This window comes from Lissotriton helveticus, chromosome 9, assembly GCF_964261635.1.
Source record: "Lissotriton helveticus chromosome 9, aLisHel1.1, whole genome shotgun sequence".
In the NCBI taxonomy this organism is placed as follows: Eukaryota; Metazoa; Chordata; class Amphibia; order Caudata; family Salamandridae; genus Lissotriton; species Lissotriton helveticus.
The window spans coordinates 790,933,054-790,951,436 of NC_136070.1; the positions used below are offsets into that span (position 1 = coordinate 790,933,054).

General features: G+C 46.2%; 1 protein-coding gene across 1 annotated transcript in view; it reads left to right on the forward strand.

Annotated features, from left to right (window-relative positions):
• Positions 1-18,383, forward strand: part of PPP1R37 (protein phosphatase 1 regulatory subunit 37) — a 982,164-nt gene that overhangs the window by 83,949 nt on the left and 879,832 nt on the right. Inside the window, exon 2 of the mRNA XM_078660917.1 lies at positions 10,302-10,399. Within this exon, the coding sequence (XP_078517043.1) occupies positions 10,302-10,399 (98 nt within the window). The remainder of the gene's footprint in view (positions 1-10,301; positions 10,400-18,383) is intronic.

The following is an 18,383-nucleotide window of genomic DNA, read 5'->3' on the forward strand; positions in this document are numbered from 1 at the left end:
GTGGCCAGCCAGGCCAGCAGTGTCCCGGCCTTATTGCTCTCTGCATGAGCCTTCTCTACATACTTCCTATAATCGAAGCAGCGGAGCCTTTCTACCTCCTGGGGCAGTTTCTCCTTGCTTCTGTTACTTCTACCTGGAGGTCCGGGTGCTCCGGCCTCATCTGTTCCGCTAATCTCAATCGTCTATCTGCCATCTCCACATACTGCAGCAGGGTCTTCCGTACTCCAGCATATTTACTTATGCATAACCCCCGCACCACAACTTTAAAGGCGTCCCACTCCACTGCCCTAGTAGTAGCAGTTCCTGCATTCTCGGTGAAGTAGTGTGCTATCCCCTCTTCTACTTCTCTTCGAAACACCGGATCATCCAGTGTCTCAGGGCGCAGCCGCCATGTGGGAATTGCGGCTTTGTCCCTCGTCCAATGTAACGTAACCAACAACGGGTTATGATCTGACAGAGTCCTCGTGAGGTATTCAGATTGGGTCACTGAGGACACCACCAACGGGGAGCACAGAATTGCGTCTAGCCGAACATGAAGCTCGTGCAACGCTGAGAAATAGGAATAGTCCCTATCCTGCGGGTGATGCAACCTCCACACATTTACCAACTGCCACTGAGCCTGCCAATCAGCCCTATACTTGAACAACCTATGAACTGGAGACTGCCAAGGAGGGGTGAGACCTATCCATAAGTGTATCTGCAATCAAGTTGAAATCCCCTCCCAATATAGTTGGGCCTGCCAGAAACTGCGCTAGGGTGCCGGACATCCGGTCTAGAAATCGCGCCTGGTTCACATTAGGTGCATAAATACTACATAAGGTTACCTCCCTGCCATATAAGCGCCCTTCTACCCCAACAAACCTGCCCTCCCCATCAATCGTGTGTTTAAGCACCTGGAAGGGGACCCCCGCTCTGATCCAAATCAGCGCCCCCCTCGCAAACGCCGAATAAGTAGTGTTAAAAACCTGGCCCCTCTATCTACGCTGCAGCGCCAAGTCCTCTGCCTTCGTTAGATGAGTTTTCTTGAAGCAGTGCTATGTGTATCCCCCTCCTGACCAAGTATGCATGAACCTGTGTCGCCTTGTTATCGTATGTAGTCCCCGCACATTCCAAGTAATACATTTCAAATCAGGTATTGCCCCCATTATCACGTTGCAATTTCTTCCTCCTTCCATCAACATTGTTTAACTCACCGGTGACCCCCAGAACCCAACCCCATCCCCAACACCCCCATCCCCCCTCCCTATCAAGAACAGGTTCTAAAACAAAAGTTAGTCCCCATCCAAACCGTACCCACACACACCTCACAACTAAGCCCAGCGGTAGCCACCGCAGGCGCGCCTTAAGGGCTACAGGGGGGGGACTGGTGCCGATGGGCAACCTCTCTCCCACACATATTAACTCCGTTAAGGTCCCCCTATAAAACCCCACCTGCTACCCCACCAGCGCGCCAGACTGCAAGTTAACAAAGCACCACAATATGAAGACTTTCCCTCCGCCTCAGGTCCGCCACCCAGCATTTCCTCCCTGTTCGCCATTCAGCGCCATCATTCTGCCACTGCCCCACACAAGTTCCACTCGCAACCCGTTCCACCACCCTCCAGCCCTAGCACCCATAGACATGAACTATCACTCATCCATGAGTCAGTCTGCTGTGGCTGGGGTGACCTGCGGCATCCAAATACTGCCAACTTCCGACATCTCTGTGTCCAACCGTGTCTTATCTTCCTCGGAGTCCGTACCTTCCGCCGTCTGCATAGACTGACTGCAAGATAACGCTGACACTGCCTGCAGCGCATCTTGTTTCCCTAGATCAGTTTGAGCTTGAGATGGTTTCTGTACCTTCAGCCGCCTACGGCGAAGGCGCTGCGATTTACGCTGGACAGCCCTTCAGAAAGTTCTTGCAATCGCCTCTCCGTCCGATCCACGCCAGCTCTGTAAGTCTCCAGCCACGCCCATGCATCCTCTGGGGTATCATGAAAATTAGTGTTACCATCAAGCATAATTTTCAATTTCTCGGGGAACAGTAATGAGTACTGAATGCCCTCCGTGCGCAGCTCCCTTTTTACTGATAGGAATGAAGTACGGCGGCGCTGGATCTCCAAACTATAATCCGGGAATATTGTCACTCTACCATTTTCAACCTCATACTGCCCGTCGGTCCGCGCCCTCTGGAACAGCAAGTCGCTGTCCTGTAGTGCAAGAGTCTAGCCACCACCGGATGCGGGGGACGTCCCGGCTGCGGGGGCTTAGCAGCCACCCTATGCGCTCGTTCCAGCGTGAAAAGAAGACAAGCCCTCCGTCGCCACCACTGTCCGCAACCACTGCTCCAGATACTGCACCATGTCCAACCCCTCCACTTTTTCAGGGAACCCCACCAGGCGAATGTTGTTTTGCCTATTGCGGCTTTCGGCGTCCTCGGCCCGCCTCTCCAGCGCTTGAATTCGGTCCAGCGAATCCACCATCTTGCTCTCCAGTACTTTTTGGGCTGGCCCTACCTCCTGCATTGTCACTTTCACTTGCTTCACCCTGTCCACCAGTTTGGAGTGGTCTGCCCTCAAGAGCCCAAGCCCCGTCGCTACTTGTGCAATGTCCTGTTGTAGGGCTGTTCGGGATTCCGCTATCGCCGTTAGGATACGATCAAACTGTCGTTGCAGCTGCGGATCCTGGGCCTCTTCCGCTCCCTCCAATTCACCCAGGGACTGCTGCTCGGCCTCTGGCTGCTGAGCTGCTCCGCCCTGTTTTCCTCTCGGCTTCCCCATGGTTCGTGGTGTGAGACAACTGCAGAGCGCCAGTACGTTCGCTTCTACTGCGCAGGCTCCCAGAGTCGCACCGCTTACCTCCGTGGCCCCACTAGTGCCCGGGTGCGGTGCCCGCCAGAGAGGGCCACTCCCAGTCACCCAGCAGATCAAACATGAGGTTCTCCCGCTCCTATCCAGCAGTTAAGGGCATCCAACTACTCACAAAGCTATGCTCCCTCCTCAATCCGGAATTGCAAGCCCCTTCCCCGTTCACTGCGACATCAGGGAGGCGCAGCCGCGGCTCTGTTCTCACTGGATCTCAATACTGCCCTGCCTTGCTAGCCGCAGTCCCATCCCATTCTGCACGCACTCTTCTCCCGGTGACAAGAGTAATCCATTTCCTTCCAGACTACGTTCCTCCTGTCAGAAGAAGGCGACCGGGGTATCCCCTCTCTTCCAGCACAGCAGCCGCATGTGCACTATCCACCGTTGCCTTGCTCGTCTGGTCATCCACACGTGAGAGTAGCTCCAGCTCCCCTCTATGATGCGCCGTTTACCCTCGTTCAGCGTATTCTGGGTTACCAGGGCCCCCTGCCAACTGGCACTTGTGTGGTATCCGGACGCCTTCTTAAATCGGCCCAAAGGCAATTGGTACTCAGCTATGCCCGGCTGGGCTCCAGCTCTCAGCCTGCGCCTTCACCCGCCTCGATCCCAGCTCGGAGGTCACCACCACCGCCCCCCCCCCCCCCCCCCCACCGCCTCCGCAGCCGTGGGCTGCAAGACAGGCCGTGCCCCACTCACCGGGAGATGCAGAAGGCAGAGGGCGCTCCCTGCTCGTCGTTCTTCGACTCCGCTGCCGCGGGCCTCTGTTGATCGCAGGTCGCTTCCCCAGCGCCCGCCGAGCCACTCGCCTTCGGTCCGTCGCCGCAACCAGACCCCTCGAGTGCGCTCCATGCGGGCGCCGCTACTTCCTCCTACTTTCTCGGGTCCTGGGGGCCGCAGCTCCCCTTTTCAGCCCCAGCGATAGCTGCGCAGGGTGTTAAGCCGCTTCATGACGCCACCGCCGGAGGCCCAGGAACTCCTCCCCGGCTCGCCGCCATTTGTGCTGCCTCCTCGTCCTCTGACTCGGGCTGCTCAGAAGCCCCGGAGCCCCCTCTGCACGCCCTCCTGTTCGCCGGGCGACTCCCCGGAACAGGATCTCCTCGATCGACTAGTCCCGGCGCCGCTGGCGGGCAGCTAGGGCCTCTTTATTCCAGGATTTTATTGGGATCGACATGGAGCTCGGCTCTCACACAGCCAGCTCCATCGGCCTCCAAACCACGCCCCGCACACACCACTACCACCATCAGTAACAATACCACTCCTGCCACCAGCACCACCGCCACCAGTACCACCGCCATGAGTACCCCCACAACCACCAGTACCAGTACCACCAGTACCACCACCACCACCAGTACCACTGGCACCTTCACCACCAGTACCAGCACCAATACCACCAGTACCGCCACCAATACCAACAGTACCACCACCAGTACCACCACCACCAGTACTACCACCAGTACTACCACCATCACCAGTACTACCACCATCACCAGTAGTACCACCATCACCAGTAGTACCACCATCACCAGTAGTACCACCATCACCAGTAGTATCACCATCACCAGTAGTATCACCATCACCAATACTACCACCACCATCACTACCACGACCCAGTACCACCACCAGTACCACCACCACCACCAGTACTACTACAGTACCACCACCTGTACCACATATACAACCAATACCACCACCACCAGTACTAGCACCACCACCAGTACTCCCACCAATACCACCAGTATCAGAACCATCAGTACCAATACCACCAGTACCTACGCCACCACCAATACAACCACCAATACCACCGGTACCACCACACCACCACACCCACCAATATCACAACCATTGCTATGCTCTGGGTCCTCCCCAAATATACCCTGGCACCTCTAAGGGCTTCCTTAAATGCCGCAGCCTGACTGATTACGGGTACAAGGATAAATTATCACATTTCCCCATCCCTAAAATCCCTTAATTGGTTGCTATTTCAAGCTAGAATACAACTAAAGATTGCCTGCATGACTCACAAAGTCCTCCATCACAATACCCCTCGTTACTTGGCTCAAAAGCTAGAACTGTCAGGAGGGGGCAGACCATCAAGAAGTGCAAACTCCTTCCTCTTGAAACCACAGTTTTCCCGCAAAAATACTATGAAGTACAGAGCTTTCTCAGGTTCTGCTCGAAGATTTGGAACTCTCTTCCACCGGAAGTCCGCAGAATCTCATCAACAGCTTCTTTCAACAAGCATTTGCAATGCAATAGGTGTCGCATTTACACGAGTTTAAGCTATTGGCATTGTAAATGACAATGCCTTTTATTTGTGTTAAAAACAAAAACAAAAATAAAAGGCATTATTTGCCATGTCAATAGCTCAAACTCTTGTAAATGCGAGACCTACTGCATTGCAAATGCTTGTTTACATTGTAAAAGGACACAAGCCCATCATGACTCTTTTAGAATCTGTATCTTAACATATATTCCCCACATTAAGAATAGGTCTCCAACTTTTCAAACACGAGTAGTTAACATACCTTGAACCAAAGAGCTCTATTTTGTACATATTAACCCTTACTGAGGTTTCATTTGAGTAACTATTCCAAGGAAGAACTGCAACTCCACTGATGCCCTTACTTACAATGAGCATATATTGATCAAGAGCAATTATTTAACTTTGTAAGAAAGATGATCACACTGAACATTCAATGTCCTTTTCGCTTTATCCTTGATAACAATATACACCCTCTTGCTTTCATGTCGGTGAAGAATTATGCTACAGTGTCAAAATTCAATATGTATTCCCTTTACTACAGCGCTCCAAAAATCCATAGCAATAGAGCTTCCTAATAGCAAACTTTAAATTAAATAGGAAAGTCTAAATAAGAATATGTAATGTTACTACCTGCATAAAACATTTCTTGAGTTGCAAGACCACTACTACTTCGAGAGACAGAAAAACTACAAACACTGCAAGACTGTTCTCATCTTTAACAGCAATAGGATGGCTTGTTTGTGCAGGTTTGTTAGTGTAGCATTCTGCATTTGTGGCTCTCTGTGGGCTGACCGTCCTCTTACATCCAAGCACTAATAAATACCTAATCTCATTACAGAGAGGCCAACCAGGAATGCCACAGTGCAAATATAACTGTATGGAGCAGCTGTAATCTTTGGTTAGGAGGGCAGTCAATAGGAGAGGTAGTACCATGGCCAGTGTCCGTGCTTGGGATCAGCAGTGCATTACCAAAACACGAAACAGGGGATCGCGAGCAAAAGAACCCGCAGACTTTTAGTGGCGGTTAAGTAGAGAAAGCACGGGTTGGTGACAGTAACGAAAGGCTGAACCATATGACACAAGCAATAAGTGTCAGCCACGCACAAGAAATGGGCAGCGATGAATGGAATATAGGGCAGCAGTGAAAGGGTAATAAGGTGAGCGGATAAAGGTGGTTAGCGGGTGCAGTGACAGGAGTCTGCAGCCGAGGTGACAGAATACAGTGGCTGAGCTGTCATCGCCGGTGAGTCTGTGTGCAACAGCTGGCAGAACTGTGAGTAGGTAAGAGGAAGTACACGCCAGTGGCTCGGCCAGTCAGGAGGCACTGTAAAATCCAGGATAGGTGCCACTCCTGCCGACACAACAAGCCGCCACCCCCCTCCCTAGTCAGGCAGGAGATTCCCGCACATGAGCCTTACCTGCTGTCTTGCCACAGAAGAGCTCCAACATAACTGTGCCTCTACACTGCTTCCAGCTTGAAACAAGCACCGATGTCTTATCTTTATGAGGACATGTGTTTCTAATTAGCGTGGAGGCGCGCACTGCCCCGACCTCTCAAAGGAAAAAAATCTAGACTAAACCAAGATTATTTTCCTTTGAGAGGTTGGGGGCAGTGCACTCCTTCACACTAATTAGAAGCACATGTCCCCAGCCGCAAAGCAGATGACCCAGTCCGGATTGGCCAGGCAAAAGGGCGTCACCAAAAAAAAAACTCCTTTCCAATGGCTGGCCACTGTTTAGCATAAACGGTAATGCCAGCCAATGGAAATGAGGGGCAGGGCTTCAAGTCCCCTTCTCAAATCTACTCTCCTACAAAATCTCTCGCCCAGCGAGCCGCGCTGCAACACCAGGCGAGACCTAAAAAGGAAGTGAAAACAATCCTTATGAACAAGTTCTTGCCTTAAATGACCATGGTTCGTCTGTCTCATACACCGCCCTTGGATTTACTATGTTAGGAGTCTAGCATGTGTGTAGCCCAGAATATTTTAGTTATACTATCATTAGTTATGTTTGTTCTTCTCCAAGCGCGCTTTTATATTATCTAAATGTGTTATTTTGATAACCCCTCTTCATTGATCCTTGCATTCATTCCCAAATGACGTTTCTTTTTTCCTTGTGTTTTTTTCTTTCCCCTTTTGTACCTCCGACAATCCAAATTGTGAAGCGCTCTGATACCCATCTGGGTCTTGGTCGCGCTATACAAAACATTATAAATAAATAAATAAACCAACCCCCAATGCCACCGCCACCATCAATAATACCACCACCACCACCACAGTGCCTTTCGCTCACTAGTAATAGCAGGGGCACTGTACGAGGCCAGAGCTGCAGCAGAGACCATCCTTCTCTCCCTCCATGTGTACCATAAAGCACAGCCCGGCCTCCACCGGGAGGTGAAGCCAGGGCCCTACTACAGCTGGATTGTTTATAAGGCCAAAGATAGCAATGACATTACGCAATGCCACACTGCACGCTCAAATTACGGAGAGGGCAGGAAATAGCCACCCTCCCGCTCTTCTTCCTGAGCCACAACAGTGTAATCACAGTGCGAAAGGTTTTGGAGCGCTTTGTTAATGTTTATAGCTCGGATCATATGTAACTCTCGCTTCACACTTTGTGTTTGTGTAATTTACAACACTTGCACATCTTCTTCCTTGCACTATTTATCACTACTTTGAAGACTTCGCAGGCAGCCTCTTCCTCTGATATTTACAATCTAACAAGCGGTCGTGAAGGCCCTGTATTGCAATGCAAACGGCCTCGCGTTTGCGAGAGTTTAAGCTATTAGTATTGTAAATGACAATGCCTTTATTTATGTTTTAAAACCCAAAACATAAATAAAAGGCATTGTCATTTACGATAGCAATATCACAAACTCGCCTGAATGCGAGCCTATTGCATTGCAAATGCTTGTTTTGAGGTCGAGCCTGGGCAGCGCATGCTCTGCTCTGCGAGCCATGCTGTATTGGAGTATGTACTTGAAGCTCCGGACACTCTACGCCCATATTTGTCATTTGTTTTTGTCATTGTCCTTCGTAAATGCTAGCTTCTGATTCATTATTAGACTTGTTAGTCTCTCCTTAGTACCACCTTGTGTACACTTGTAACCTCCTGTGAGGGATAACCCTTTTACTTTGGTTGTTACATGGTACGTCTTCTTCTTTAGTTTGTAAGCACTATTTTCTTTAACGAGTTTCTCTTAGTGCATGAGAGTTTCTCATGCGCAGTTGTGACCACCAGCTTGTTTGTTTAACTCGTAGCAAACTGGGAGCTGTTCAGGGGCCATGAGAGACCGAAGGGGGCAACTCAGTGATGCCGTCAAGCATTTGGAATACAATAGGTCTCACATTTGTGAGAGTTTAAGCTATTGGCAGTGTAAATGACGATGCCTTTTATTTATGTTCTAAAAACCAAAACACAAATAAAAGGCATTGTCGTTTCAAAGGCTAATAGCTTAAACTCGCGTAAATGCGAGACCTATTGCTTTGCAGATGCTTGTTTATTAGTATGGTTTAATGTTTTCTTATAAACCCATTCATTCGAGAAGAACAAAAAAGCTTGCATACTCACAAGGTCAAGAAAACCTTCCCTCTTACATTGAAAAACCCCAAAACGTTAATGTTTTAGACATGGTTTTTGTTTGTTTTTTCTCTAGTATAAAGGTAAACCTTGTCTAGGTAAAGAATTATCAATTGTATTAAGTTTTTAGAATAATGTTGAAAGACTGGAGTAGACTACAAGAAATTATTGGTCGAGCCCCGATGTACACGTCTACAGAGTATATCTCAATTGGATCTCTACAATATGTCATGTCTTGTAACCAGTGATCAATCTTAGGTGCCCTTCTTTGCATCTATGGCATGGCTACGTGCCTTTTGGCAAGGGTCAATGCCATGGATACCAATAGTCTTGTCTTTGGCACTCAACATTGCTACCTAGGGTGAAAGTGACAGAAGATTCGATAATCTGTTCCATTAATTCAACTACCCTAATCCAGTGCGTAGGCACTTGGGGGCACGACCATGCCACATAAATGAAAGGTGCGTTGCCCATTCCCCACTTATTGCATTTTTCCCAATGATCTGGGATGAAATACGGCCGGTGTGTTAATGTTCGAATCTTCTGTGCTTCATTCTCCTTAGAATTGGTATGTGGGGTGCCTCTGGAATTTTCATGATTTTTTCTTTCCGGTCACTCTTGGGCTCATAGCTGTATGTTTCACATGACATAAACTGACTCTCCGCCTGATCATTAGACAGTATTATAATAAGTATTTTTGATGTGACATACTTTCTTCTAATGTTTTTTTTATTTCTGCGGGTTGGATGTCATTGTTCTCCCTGTAATGCACGTCCTCATGATTGTACATTCGGATGCATTGCACAGGTTGCGTGAAACTACAATGTAATGAGGATATGATATTATGTTTAATGTGAAGATATTGTCTATAAATACACTTTCATGAGATATATTACTAGTCTTTAAATCCGATTTAAAAAAAAAAAAGTTACCATAATAGCAGATTATCATCAGGCAGAATTACAGCACACTTTAATCAGATGTAAACCACAAGGCATTCATAACCTTCTGCACCCATAGTTTTATGCTGGGGAGTATGCAGCTAGCTTTCAGTAGATTTTGGTGCTTAGTTGTGAAGCATTACTACATGACAAATTTACGTAGGTTGTCAGGGGAATTTATTCCAGTGATATGAACATTCGCTATCCTTTCTTTCGAGGTAAAAACAGAGTTTGTTATTCTTTCATAGCATGTGAATCAATGACTGACCCAGTACTGAAGAGAAACATAACGTGTAAACTACACTTCTAAAGCTTGGCTATTGTCACAGATTCGTGTGATCCTCCCTGATGAGGCTGTTATTGACCCATAATGCACACTGTCTGCACGATTAAGAATTTGACAACACTGTGGGGTGGTGTTTTTTATGACCCTTCCATTTATTGGTTTAATAGGAAAGAGTCCAACCAAAGTTGAGGTTGATGGGCTATGAAAGGTAATCTGTAAATAGTGCTTACGTTTAAAAGTATTCTCAGTCTGTCAGCAGTAAATATTTCTAAGCATGCGGCTATAATATAGATGCCAACACTGGAGCACTTTTGTTACATGTAGGTGACATTTTCTTCCCAGTAATCTTGAAACGGTTTGTAATCTGTTGTTTTTGTTCTGTACAGCTCAAAATGTGACGGTGGATGAGATTATTGGTGCCTACAAGCAGGCCTGCCAGAAATTGAACTGCAAACAGATTCCCAAACTCATTAAGCAGCTTCAGGTAGGATCCACATTTTGGCATTTATATTGGTTGCTGATCTTTCCCGTTGCTGTGACTACTGAAAATACCATGAACACTTGCGGTCATCAGGGCTTGGTTTAAAAAAAAATATATATTTTTTTCTAATCTGGATTGCAATCTAGCCCCCGGGTGATCTTTAACTTTCATAATCAATGTCAGGGGAAGCTGTAATATTTGAGTGAGCTGTGCCGTTGATTTTTTGAACTGGTGAGAGATCAAGTTTGGAAGTCTGATGCAAACAGCACGCCATGGCTTCCTTTTATGAAAAAGCGGACACTTTTGCATTGGTTCATTAATTTCACAACTTTGACCTGCCACTAACCGCATGAACTGTATCGGTAAAAATCTCTAAGATGAATATCGGGTGGACAGTCAGGTTTAAAATGGCACTGCCTCATACATAAAAACGTTCTTGAATTGCTGAAGCATATCGTGTATATGCTTCAGCCCGGTTAGGGTAAAATGTGCATATGCTACGATTTTACTTGTTGATTTTGCCTTGGTTCAGATATGACGAAAGGGTGAAAATGTTGTTTGAATAATCACGGGCAATGTTACTTTGTTACCTTCCAGTTAGATAGGCTGTGTGCAGCAGCCTTCAGAGTCGTAATGAATTAGTTTTTAGTGCATTGGTCGGGCGTTCATTTGTTGGTAAACACAAAGATGCTTGTCCAAACGACTTTGTATTACATTTTTGCCTGAATTGAGTAGACTGCTATACGTTTAATAATATCTGAGCCAGGAAAGTTGATTTGCCTGCTGTAAGCAGTGTTTTGTCTTTCCCTTTTGAAAATGAATTATTTCTTTTCTAGGCATAGCCTTTACTTACATTTCAGTCAACTTGTTCGGAAATGTGGCTCAGGTTCAGCCACACCATCTGCAGGTCTTTGAATTATTGAGTTATGCTCCATGGCTCCTAAAGACTGTTCAGTTTTGGGGTAGTTGATCTTGTTTCACTCACCATGGTAACACCAGGCTAGGAGCTCAATACTGAAACAAGAGATCTTATTACAGAGACAAAGAAAATATGTATAAAGTATATGGTTTCCCATTTGCATTTCGTTATCTGGAAAGGGTGACCGAATTACTTTTTCCCTTGCACCTTTTGTTTTTCTCGTATGTTGTATATTTTCTACTTTTGTCTAAATACAGTTATTTTATATTGATTGCTGTCATATGGCATGGGAAAGCTACACACCTGTACTCTGTATGCCCCATATCTGATTCTACCTCCTCCATTAACTCCTTCTCCAGGGACAGATTATAAAATTATGATCTCACCAGTCAATTAGTTTAATCATTGGTCCAGTGTATGGGCTTTTCAAGTTAAAACATGAGAATAGATGAATTGTGACCATGTTTGGTGCCTAAATCAGAGTGAGAATATTCTGATTTTTAATAAAACACAATGGTATTATAGTTCCCATAGTTTGGCACCCTGCCATGAGCGTGTAGGTGTGTACCATGTACTGTTTGTACAAAGCCATACATTTTTATCATCCAAACATAAATCTGTTTCTTTTCTACCTTGGTTAAGGTGACTTAAGAAGTCTCTAAAATAGTTAATGCCTCAATACTATGTACTTTCAAGGAACGAAAGTTACATACCATATTTTCCAAACTCCGTCCATCATGGAGTAATTGTTCAGTCCAGGTGTGGGAGGAGGGGGTGAGAGGGGGAGAGAGAGAGATGGGGGGAGAGGGAGGGAGGGAGGGAGGGAGGGAGGGGGGAGGTGGGAGGGAGGGAGGGAAGGAGTGGGAGGGTGGGAGGGGAGAGATGTGTATATGCCGGGTCTGGTGGCTCAGTGGATGAAGGTGTCTGTAGAAGGGACCTGTGTTCAACCTCATGGTCACTATTTTTTTTTTGCTTTAGCCCTACCCACCGCATGCCTCTTGGGCCGGTATTCCCATTCTGTGTGGGACACTGTTGCACAGGTGCTGCCTCAGTGTCCGGAGGAGGCCCGGGCTGTGCTCTCCTAAACTATTGCTGAGGGGAGAGTCGCAGCTAAGTTCACGATTCGTTGTGGCCTTGACACCACCGACTCGCTGGGTAGGGCGATTTCCACGACAGTGGCGGTACGCCGCCACGCCTGGCTGAGGACAACTGGCTTTTCCAGGGATGTCCAGAACACTCTGATGGACATGGCCTTTGAGCATTTTAAGGACTCGCTGACTACGGTCAAGTCCTTCGGCCTTTTGGCCACTCGCACTCCTTCTGCTTTTCGCTCCTTTTGTGGCCAAGGAAGGGGCGCCCAAACATGTTAGTTTCAGAGCCACGGGCCTTTGCATCAACAGTCTCAGCGCAGCTGTGGATGTGGGACCCGCAGAGGTGGGTCACGGGCCAGCGGGCAGTTCATTTCACCACCTCCCTGCAGCCACTGCCTCCAAACCTACCTAGTCCAGTGTTTCAGGCCCACCTAATGCCAGTGGGTGGCAGGATTTGCCATCACCTCCCCCACTGGCGCACCATCACTTCGGATAGGTGGGTGCATAGTCCAAAGGGGCTACTCCCTCCCCTTTGACACTACCCCTCCAGCCATGCCACCTCAGTCCCATCGCATGTCGGGGGATCACTTGCCACTTCTCCATCAGGAAGTTGCGTCCCTCTTGGCTAAGGGGGCCATTGAGCGCATTCTGATGCCAGAAGTAGGTTGTGGTTGTTACTCCCACTACTTCCTGGTTCCATACTCCCACTACTTCCTGGTTCCATACTCCCACTACTTCCTGGTTCCAAAGAAGGACAAGAGCCTGCGTCCTACCTTAGACCTTTGGAACATCAATCGCTTCCTCCTAAAGTTCAAGATGCTCACACTTGCTCAGGTCTTGTCTACTCTAGACCCGCAAGACTGGTTGATAGTGTTGGACTTGCAGGACGCCTATTTTCATATCCCGTCCTGCCGGTCCACCAGCATTACCTGTGGTTCATGGTAGGCCACGAACACTTTCAGTTCACCGTGCTCCCTTTTGGCCTTACCAGCGGTTGTTCACGAAAGTGATGACGGTGGTCGCAGCTCATCCGCGCAGATCAGGGATTTCAGTATTTCTCTATCTTGACAACTGGTTTTTGAAGGCGGGCTCTCCCCAGGCAGTCGTCTCCCACCTCCAGAGTACGGCTGACCTCCTACATTTGCTGGGGTTCTCCATCAACATGCCGAGTCGCACCTGATTCCCTCTCAGAAGCTCCTCTTCAGAGCGGTTCTGGACACTCACAGTTTCGTGTTTATCCTCCCGAACAGCGAGTCCGGGACATTCGGGCTATGATTCTGATCTTTCGGCCCATGTCCTGGGTTTCGGTCAGGATGACCTTGAGGCTGCTGGGCCTCATGGACTCCTGCATCCTGCTAACCAATCATGCCAGATGGCATATGCGGGCTGTGCAGTGGGACGTGAAGTTCCAGTGGGCGCAGCATCAAGGGGACCTGTGTACCTGTATAAAATTACTTTAATATTGCACACAGTTGAAAACCCGAGAGGTATATCATTGTTTTACTTGCATGTCTTTACTGTGCTGTTATCAAGTGCATTGCTAAAAGTTCCTATTGACTTTTGTGTAAATAACATGATTTCAACTTTGTTAGAAAAAAGGGCTATGATGCATCCAGACCCTATTACGTCATAGCATTTTTGTTCTTCTTGCTAGTGTTTGGTAGGAGTGGAAGAAGCAACACAGACAGGGGTTGGGGGCTGGGCATTTAGCAACACTGAGGGGATGCGAGAGGGGAAATAAGCAACACCGACAACAGCGGGTGGGAGGTCAAATAAGCAACACAGAAAATGGGCATGTGGAGATGGGAGAGAAAGAAGCAACAGACAACAGGGAGGTAGGGTTGGGCAGGGGAAGTTGCAACTGGACAACAGTGGGTGAAGAAGAAGCAACAGGATAATGGGTAGAGAAGTAGCAACAAAATAAAAACAGTTCCGTATTCACATCCTCATCAGCAGAAGTACAGCAAACAAGCTAAAACAGGCTGTACTTTGTCCATGCTCCAGTGAAAGAAGAGGAAGTGAAGCCAGCAGGTGCTGCCCAATTAGAAGACAACGAATAAGAGTGACAATGAAGCCAACTAAAGCTAAGTAATGGACGGACGGCAAACCCCCTGTTGTATATAAGATCTCTCCCAAGTGAGAGCTCATGCAGTGCGTGCGCTGTCACATGCAGGATCTAAAAAGGACAGGAGAGCAAGGGCACACCTGTTGCACGATAGGACGTTCGAAGTATTGCACATTTCCTATTTTCACAGTGGCCACGTGATTGGTGTTGAAGAGCATTAGCTCTGTTGCCCTTTTTCCCCCATTACTGAGGTAGAACCCGAGGGGCTTTATTCTGGTAGAATTGTCGTCACAGATAGGATATGAGAAATAAATCTGATCAAGGTTTTCACCAGTTGAAAATGTATGCTATGCATCTGGGATCTTATGCAAGCTCATTTTAGTTTTGATTGACTTCTAATGAACTTTCCAAAAATCGTCTGAATAGTTTTGCTCCCCAGCTTGGAATTTTTCAGCTTCCTCAACAGGCCCTATCGGTATTTTTGCCTGAAATTGCAGAAGCACAGCGTCACTCTGTTAATCCTTTTAGGTTTATATTTAGCTGCAAGCTGTTAAATCTGTGCAGCCTGCCTCAACAGATTTGCAAGTATTCTATCCTTTTAAATCCAAATAAGACCACACCAACGTGTTAACCTAGACATCCTGCTAGTTTGATTAAATAATCGTCATTATTTTGACAACTGTCATAATATGTTCCTCATATGGAAGGTGAGTCAATTAAATCAGATGCAGTTGATTTGATTTTTCTTCATCGATATAGATTACTTGGTATTTCCCATCAAAAACAATTAAACTTAACATAGCAAACAATATAATATATACTCTTAAAATAAGACTATGATTGATTTTGAAAATGTGTGCAGTACAACACTGCAAACCAAATCATGTCTTGCCTCTTGAATAGGTCTGTTGTGGAAGTAAGATTATTGGTAGATTATGGCTGATTTAAAAATGAGCAGAATAGTGATGGTTTGAAGACTTCTTTTCGTTAAAGCGCTGAGAGAGCCGCAGGCTTATTTCTAGCTTGAGTTTGTTCCATGACATGGCAGCATGATCCACTCATTTTCTGTTACCCCTGCGTTTACAACAGAATAGTGGCTTTGTCAGCACAAGGCTTGCAAGTGGGTATTTCATAGAATTTTATTTGTACAGAGCCTTCGCTATCAATTGTACAACCGTAGCGTTGTGACCCGGGCTCAGAGGCTGCCCAGCCTGCCCTACACTGTCTGCAGTTATTTCAGAGGCAGTCTGCTCACATTTCTTTAAACTGAGCCTGGCTGAATGGATGTCCTTACTCTTTGGGGAAATTGGGTGTGGTACGGAGGGATAGAACATTAGGGAGAAATGAAGGAGAGCGGACATGGATAAAAGGAGACTGTGAAAGAAGAGAAGAAAATATGTGAGAATGAGAGAAGATGCTAATGAGAAGAGAATGATTATGAATTCAAGCAAAAGAGGCAGAGGAAGAGAAGAGTGCACCAATAATGGTGCGAGTGAGATAGGAAGGAGATGAGGAAGAGTGAGACTGAAGAGGGAAAGAGAGAAAACGCATAGAAGGGAGAGGACAAAAGGAGGAGAGCAATGAGTGAAGAAGGAAAGACAAATAAACGATTTTTAGTTTTCCGCATACCTTTCAGGTACCCCGAGGGGGTGGATGAGGGGTATCACATTCGATCGTCTGCCATACTGCAGCTGAAATGCAGATTGTTGGTGTGGGATCCGACAGACGTCTTTTCTCCTGAGCAAACCATCCTTGTTATATGATACGTTTTTAGCTCTTCAGTGTGACAGAACATTGAACAGTGAATATCACCCTATATCTAGCCCCCCCCGTCAAGCTGATGTTTGATGTGGGGGATAAGGGGAGATGGAGTGAAAGATCAGCAGTGCGGGGTACACTTCCAAGTCCGGATTGTGGTCCTAACATTGCCCTAAAAATCGTTACAAATAAACACTTCCAATACCAACCCCAAAAATCATACGAGCAAGCAGCAACCGAGTCGGCTTTCTACAGATGGGACTGCGAATTTCACCTCTGAAGAATTTTGGGAAAAAAGCTGTACAGTTCATTTTATAGTACATTACTTTTCTGATCCCTATTCCTTGTCTTCTCGCAAACTATCAAGAGTTTGTTCCTTGATTGACCTTCATTTTTCATGGAGTAGAGTGAGTTACAGAAGTTTACAGTGAGAGATCATATGCTTTTTAAGACTGTACAGGGTACGGTGTTTATCTGCGACTGGTCAGTAACTCGCAAACAAAGTTTTTTTTTTTTTGGCTAGGTTCAGATTTGACCAGTTGCATTATCTTTTAGCCTTACCTAGTGGCTGGGCTAACACTGGCCTACATTGCCCCGGGCTGCGACAACCGGTCTCAGCATGACACCTTACACTTTTATGCTTTTTTAACTCCCCTGTTAAAGTCTTTTAAATTTACACAAGTACTCCCTGCCCTTGTTTACATGTCATATTTTGATTTTTACGAGCTTCATTAATTTCTAGACCGTTATGAAAGTATTGATTTTATTGTAATTGCATTTATATCGTATTTCATTTCAATTAGATTTATTTTGACAACAAAAGTCTTAAAAGCAAAAATAGCAGCATAAACAGACATAGGATTTAAAAAAAAGCTCAATAAAATTGAAATAAAAGTTAGCCAACTTGGCACTCTTCAACATAAACATCAAGTTCATCTGGACAAGGTCTAGTAGCCAAATACAAAAGATAAGATAATACATTAAACAGTGAAACACCTAAAACAAATCAATTTTTAAAATGTTTTAAAAACCTTTAAACATTAATATGATGTTATAACATTCACTTATTATTCATTCGCTGTCTTATGGCCCACATCCATCTCAGGAATCTGGCTACAGCACATGGAATTGGCAGGCTAGGGTCTGTCATTAAGATTCTAAATATTTCACTGTTGCTTCCGGTGGCCAGCAATCTGCATGTGGGTGAAAGCAATTTCCTCAGGGCTGGATTAAGCCAAAAAGACAAACTAGACATGAGAAAGCTTCCTTCTTGATTGACAGTGAGGACATTTGCCGTCCCGATCACTATTCCATTTATTAGTAAAATATTTAATTGGGTGGGATCTATATAGTGCTTACTATCCCCTGATGAGGCGCCAAAGCGCTTTACAGCGAGTAGCAAGCTACTCCGTAACCCAAAGAGGATTAGTGGTGAATTTGTATAGGGATATATGTAATGAATTTGAGCGGTGGACATGCAAGTTTGTCATTTGGATTGAAAAAGTACAGCGGAGGGATAGAAGAGGGAAGGAACTGAGCTGCACCTTAAAAAGGTTTTTTTTTGTGCACCAGTCATACAGCAATTCATTTGGTTAAACATAAAAAGTGAAAAATGGGAAGCCTATATGTATTTCTGAAATGGGAGCAAGATATGGAGTTTAGAAGCAGTGGTTATTTGCACATCTCTGAATTTGTGGGTACCCACACTAACATAAATTGGAGAGCATTTTTCAAAATGTCGTCTTTTTTACACACTTGTTTACATTTGGAAAGTAGAAATGCATAGAAAGACAACTGCTAATAACACTTGTTCTACTATTCTGTGTTCCCCTCTGTCTCCCAATAAAAACTGTACCTCACTTGTGTGGGTAAGCCTAGTGCTCCCGACATGCAATGTGTCAAAACACAACGTGAAAACATCAAATTGTTGCACTCAAACCTGACCCTTTTTTTTGCTGTGTCAATTTCGTGCATTTTAAGGGCCTAGCTCAGTTGGCACCTAGGGGAACACAGCAAACCTGTACTATTTTTAAAGTAGGCACCCATGGGAATCCAGGATGGATACCTCCTTGGACTCCCCTACCTCTCTAGTTTTCAGAAGTGTCTGGATTAGGCAGGTTTTCCTAGATGGCCGCCGAGCCCTGGACCATAAAC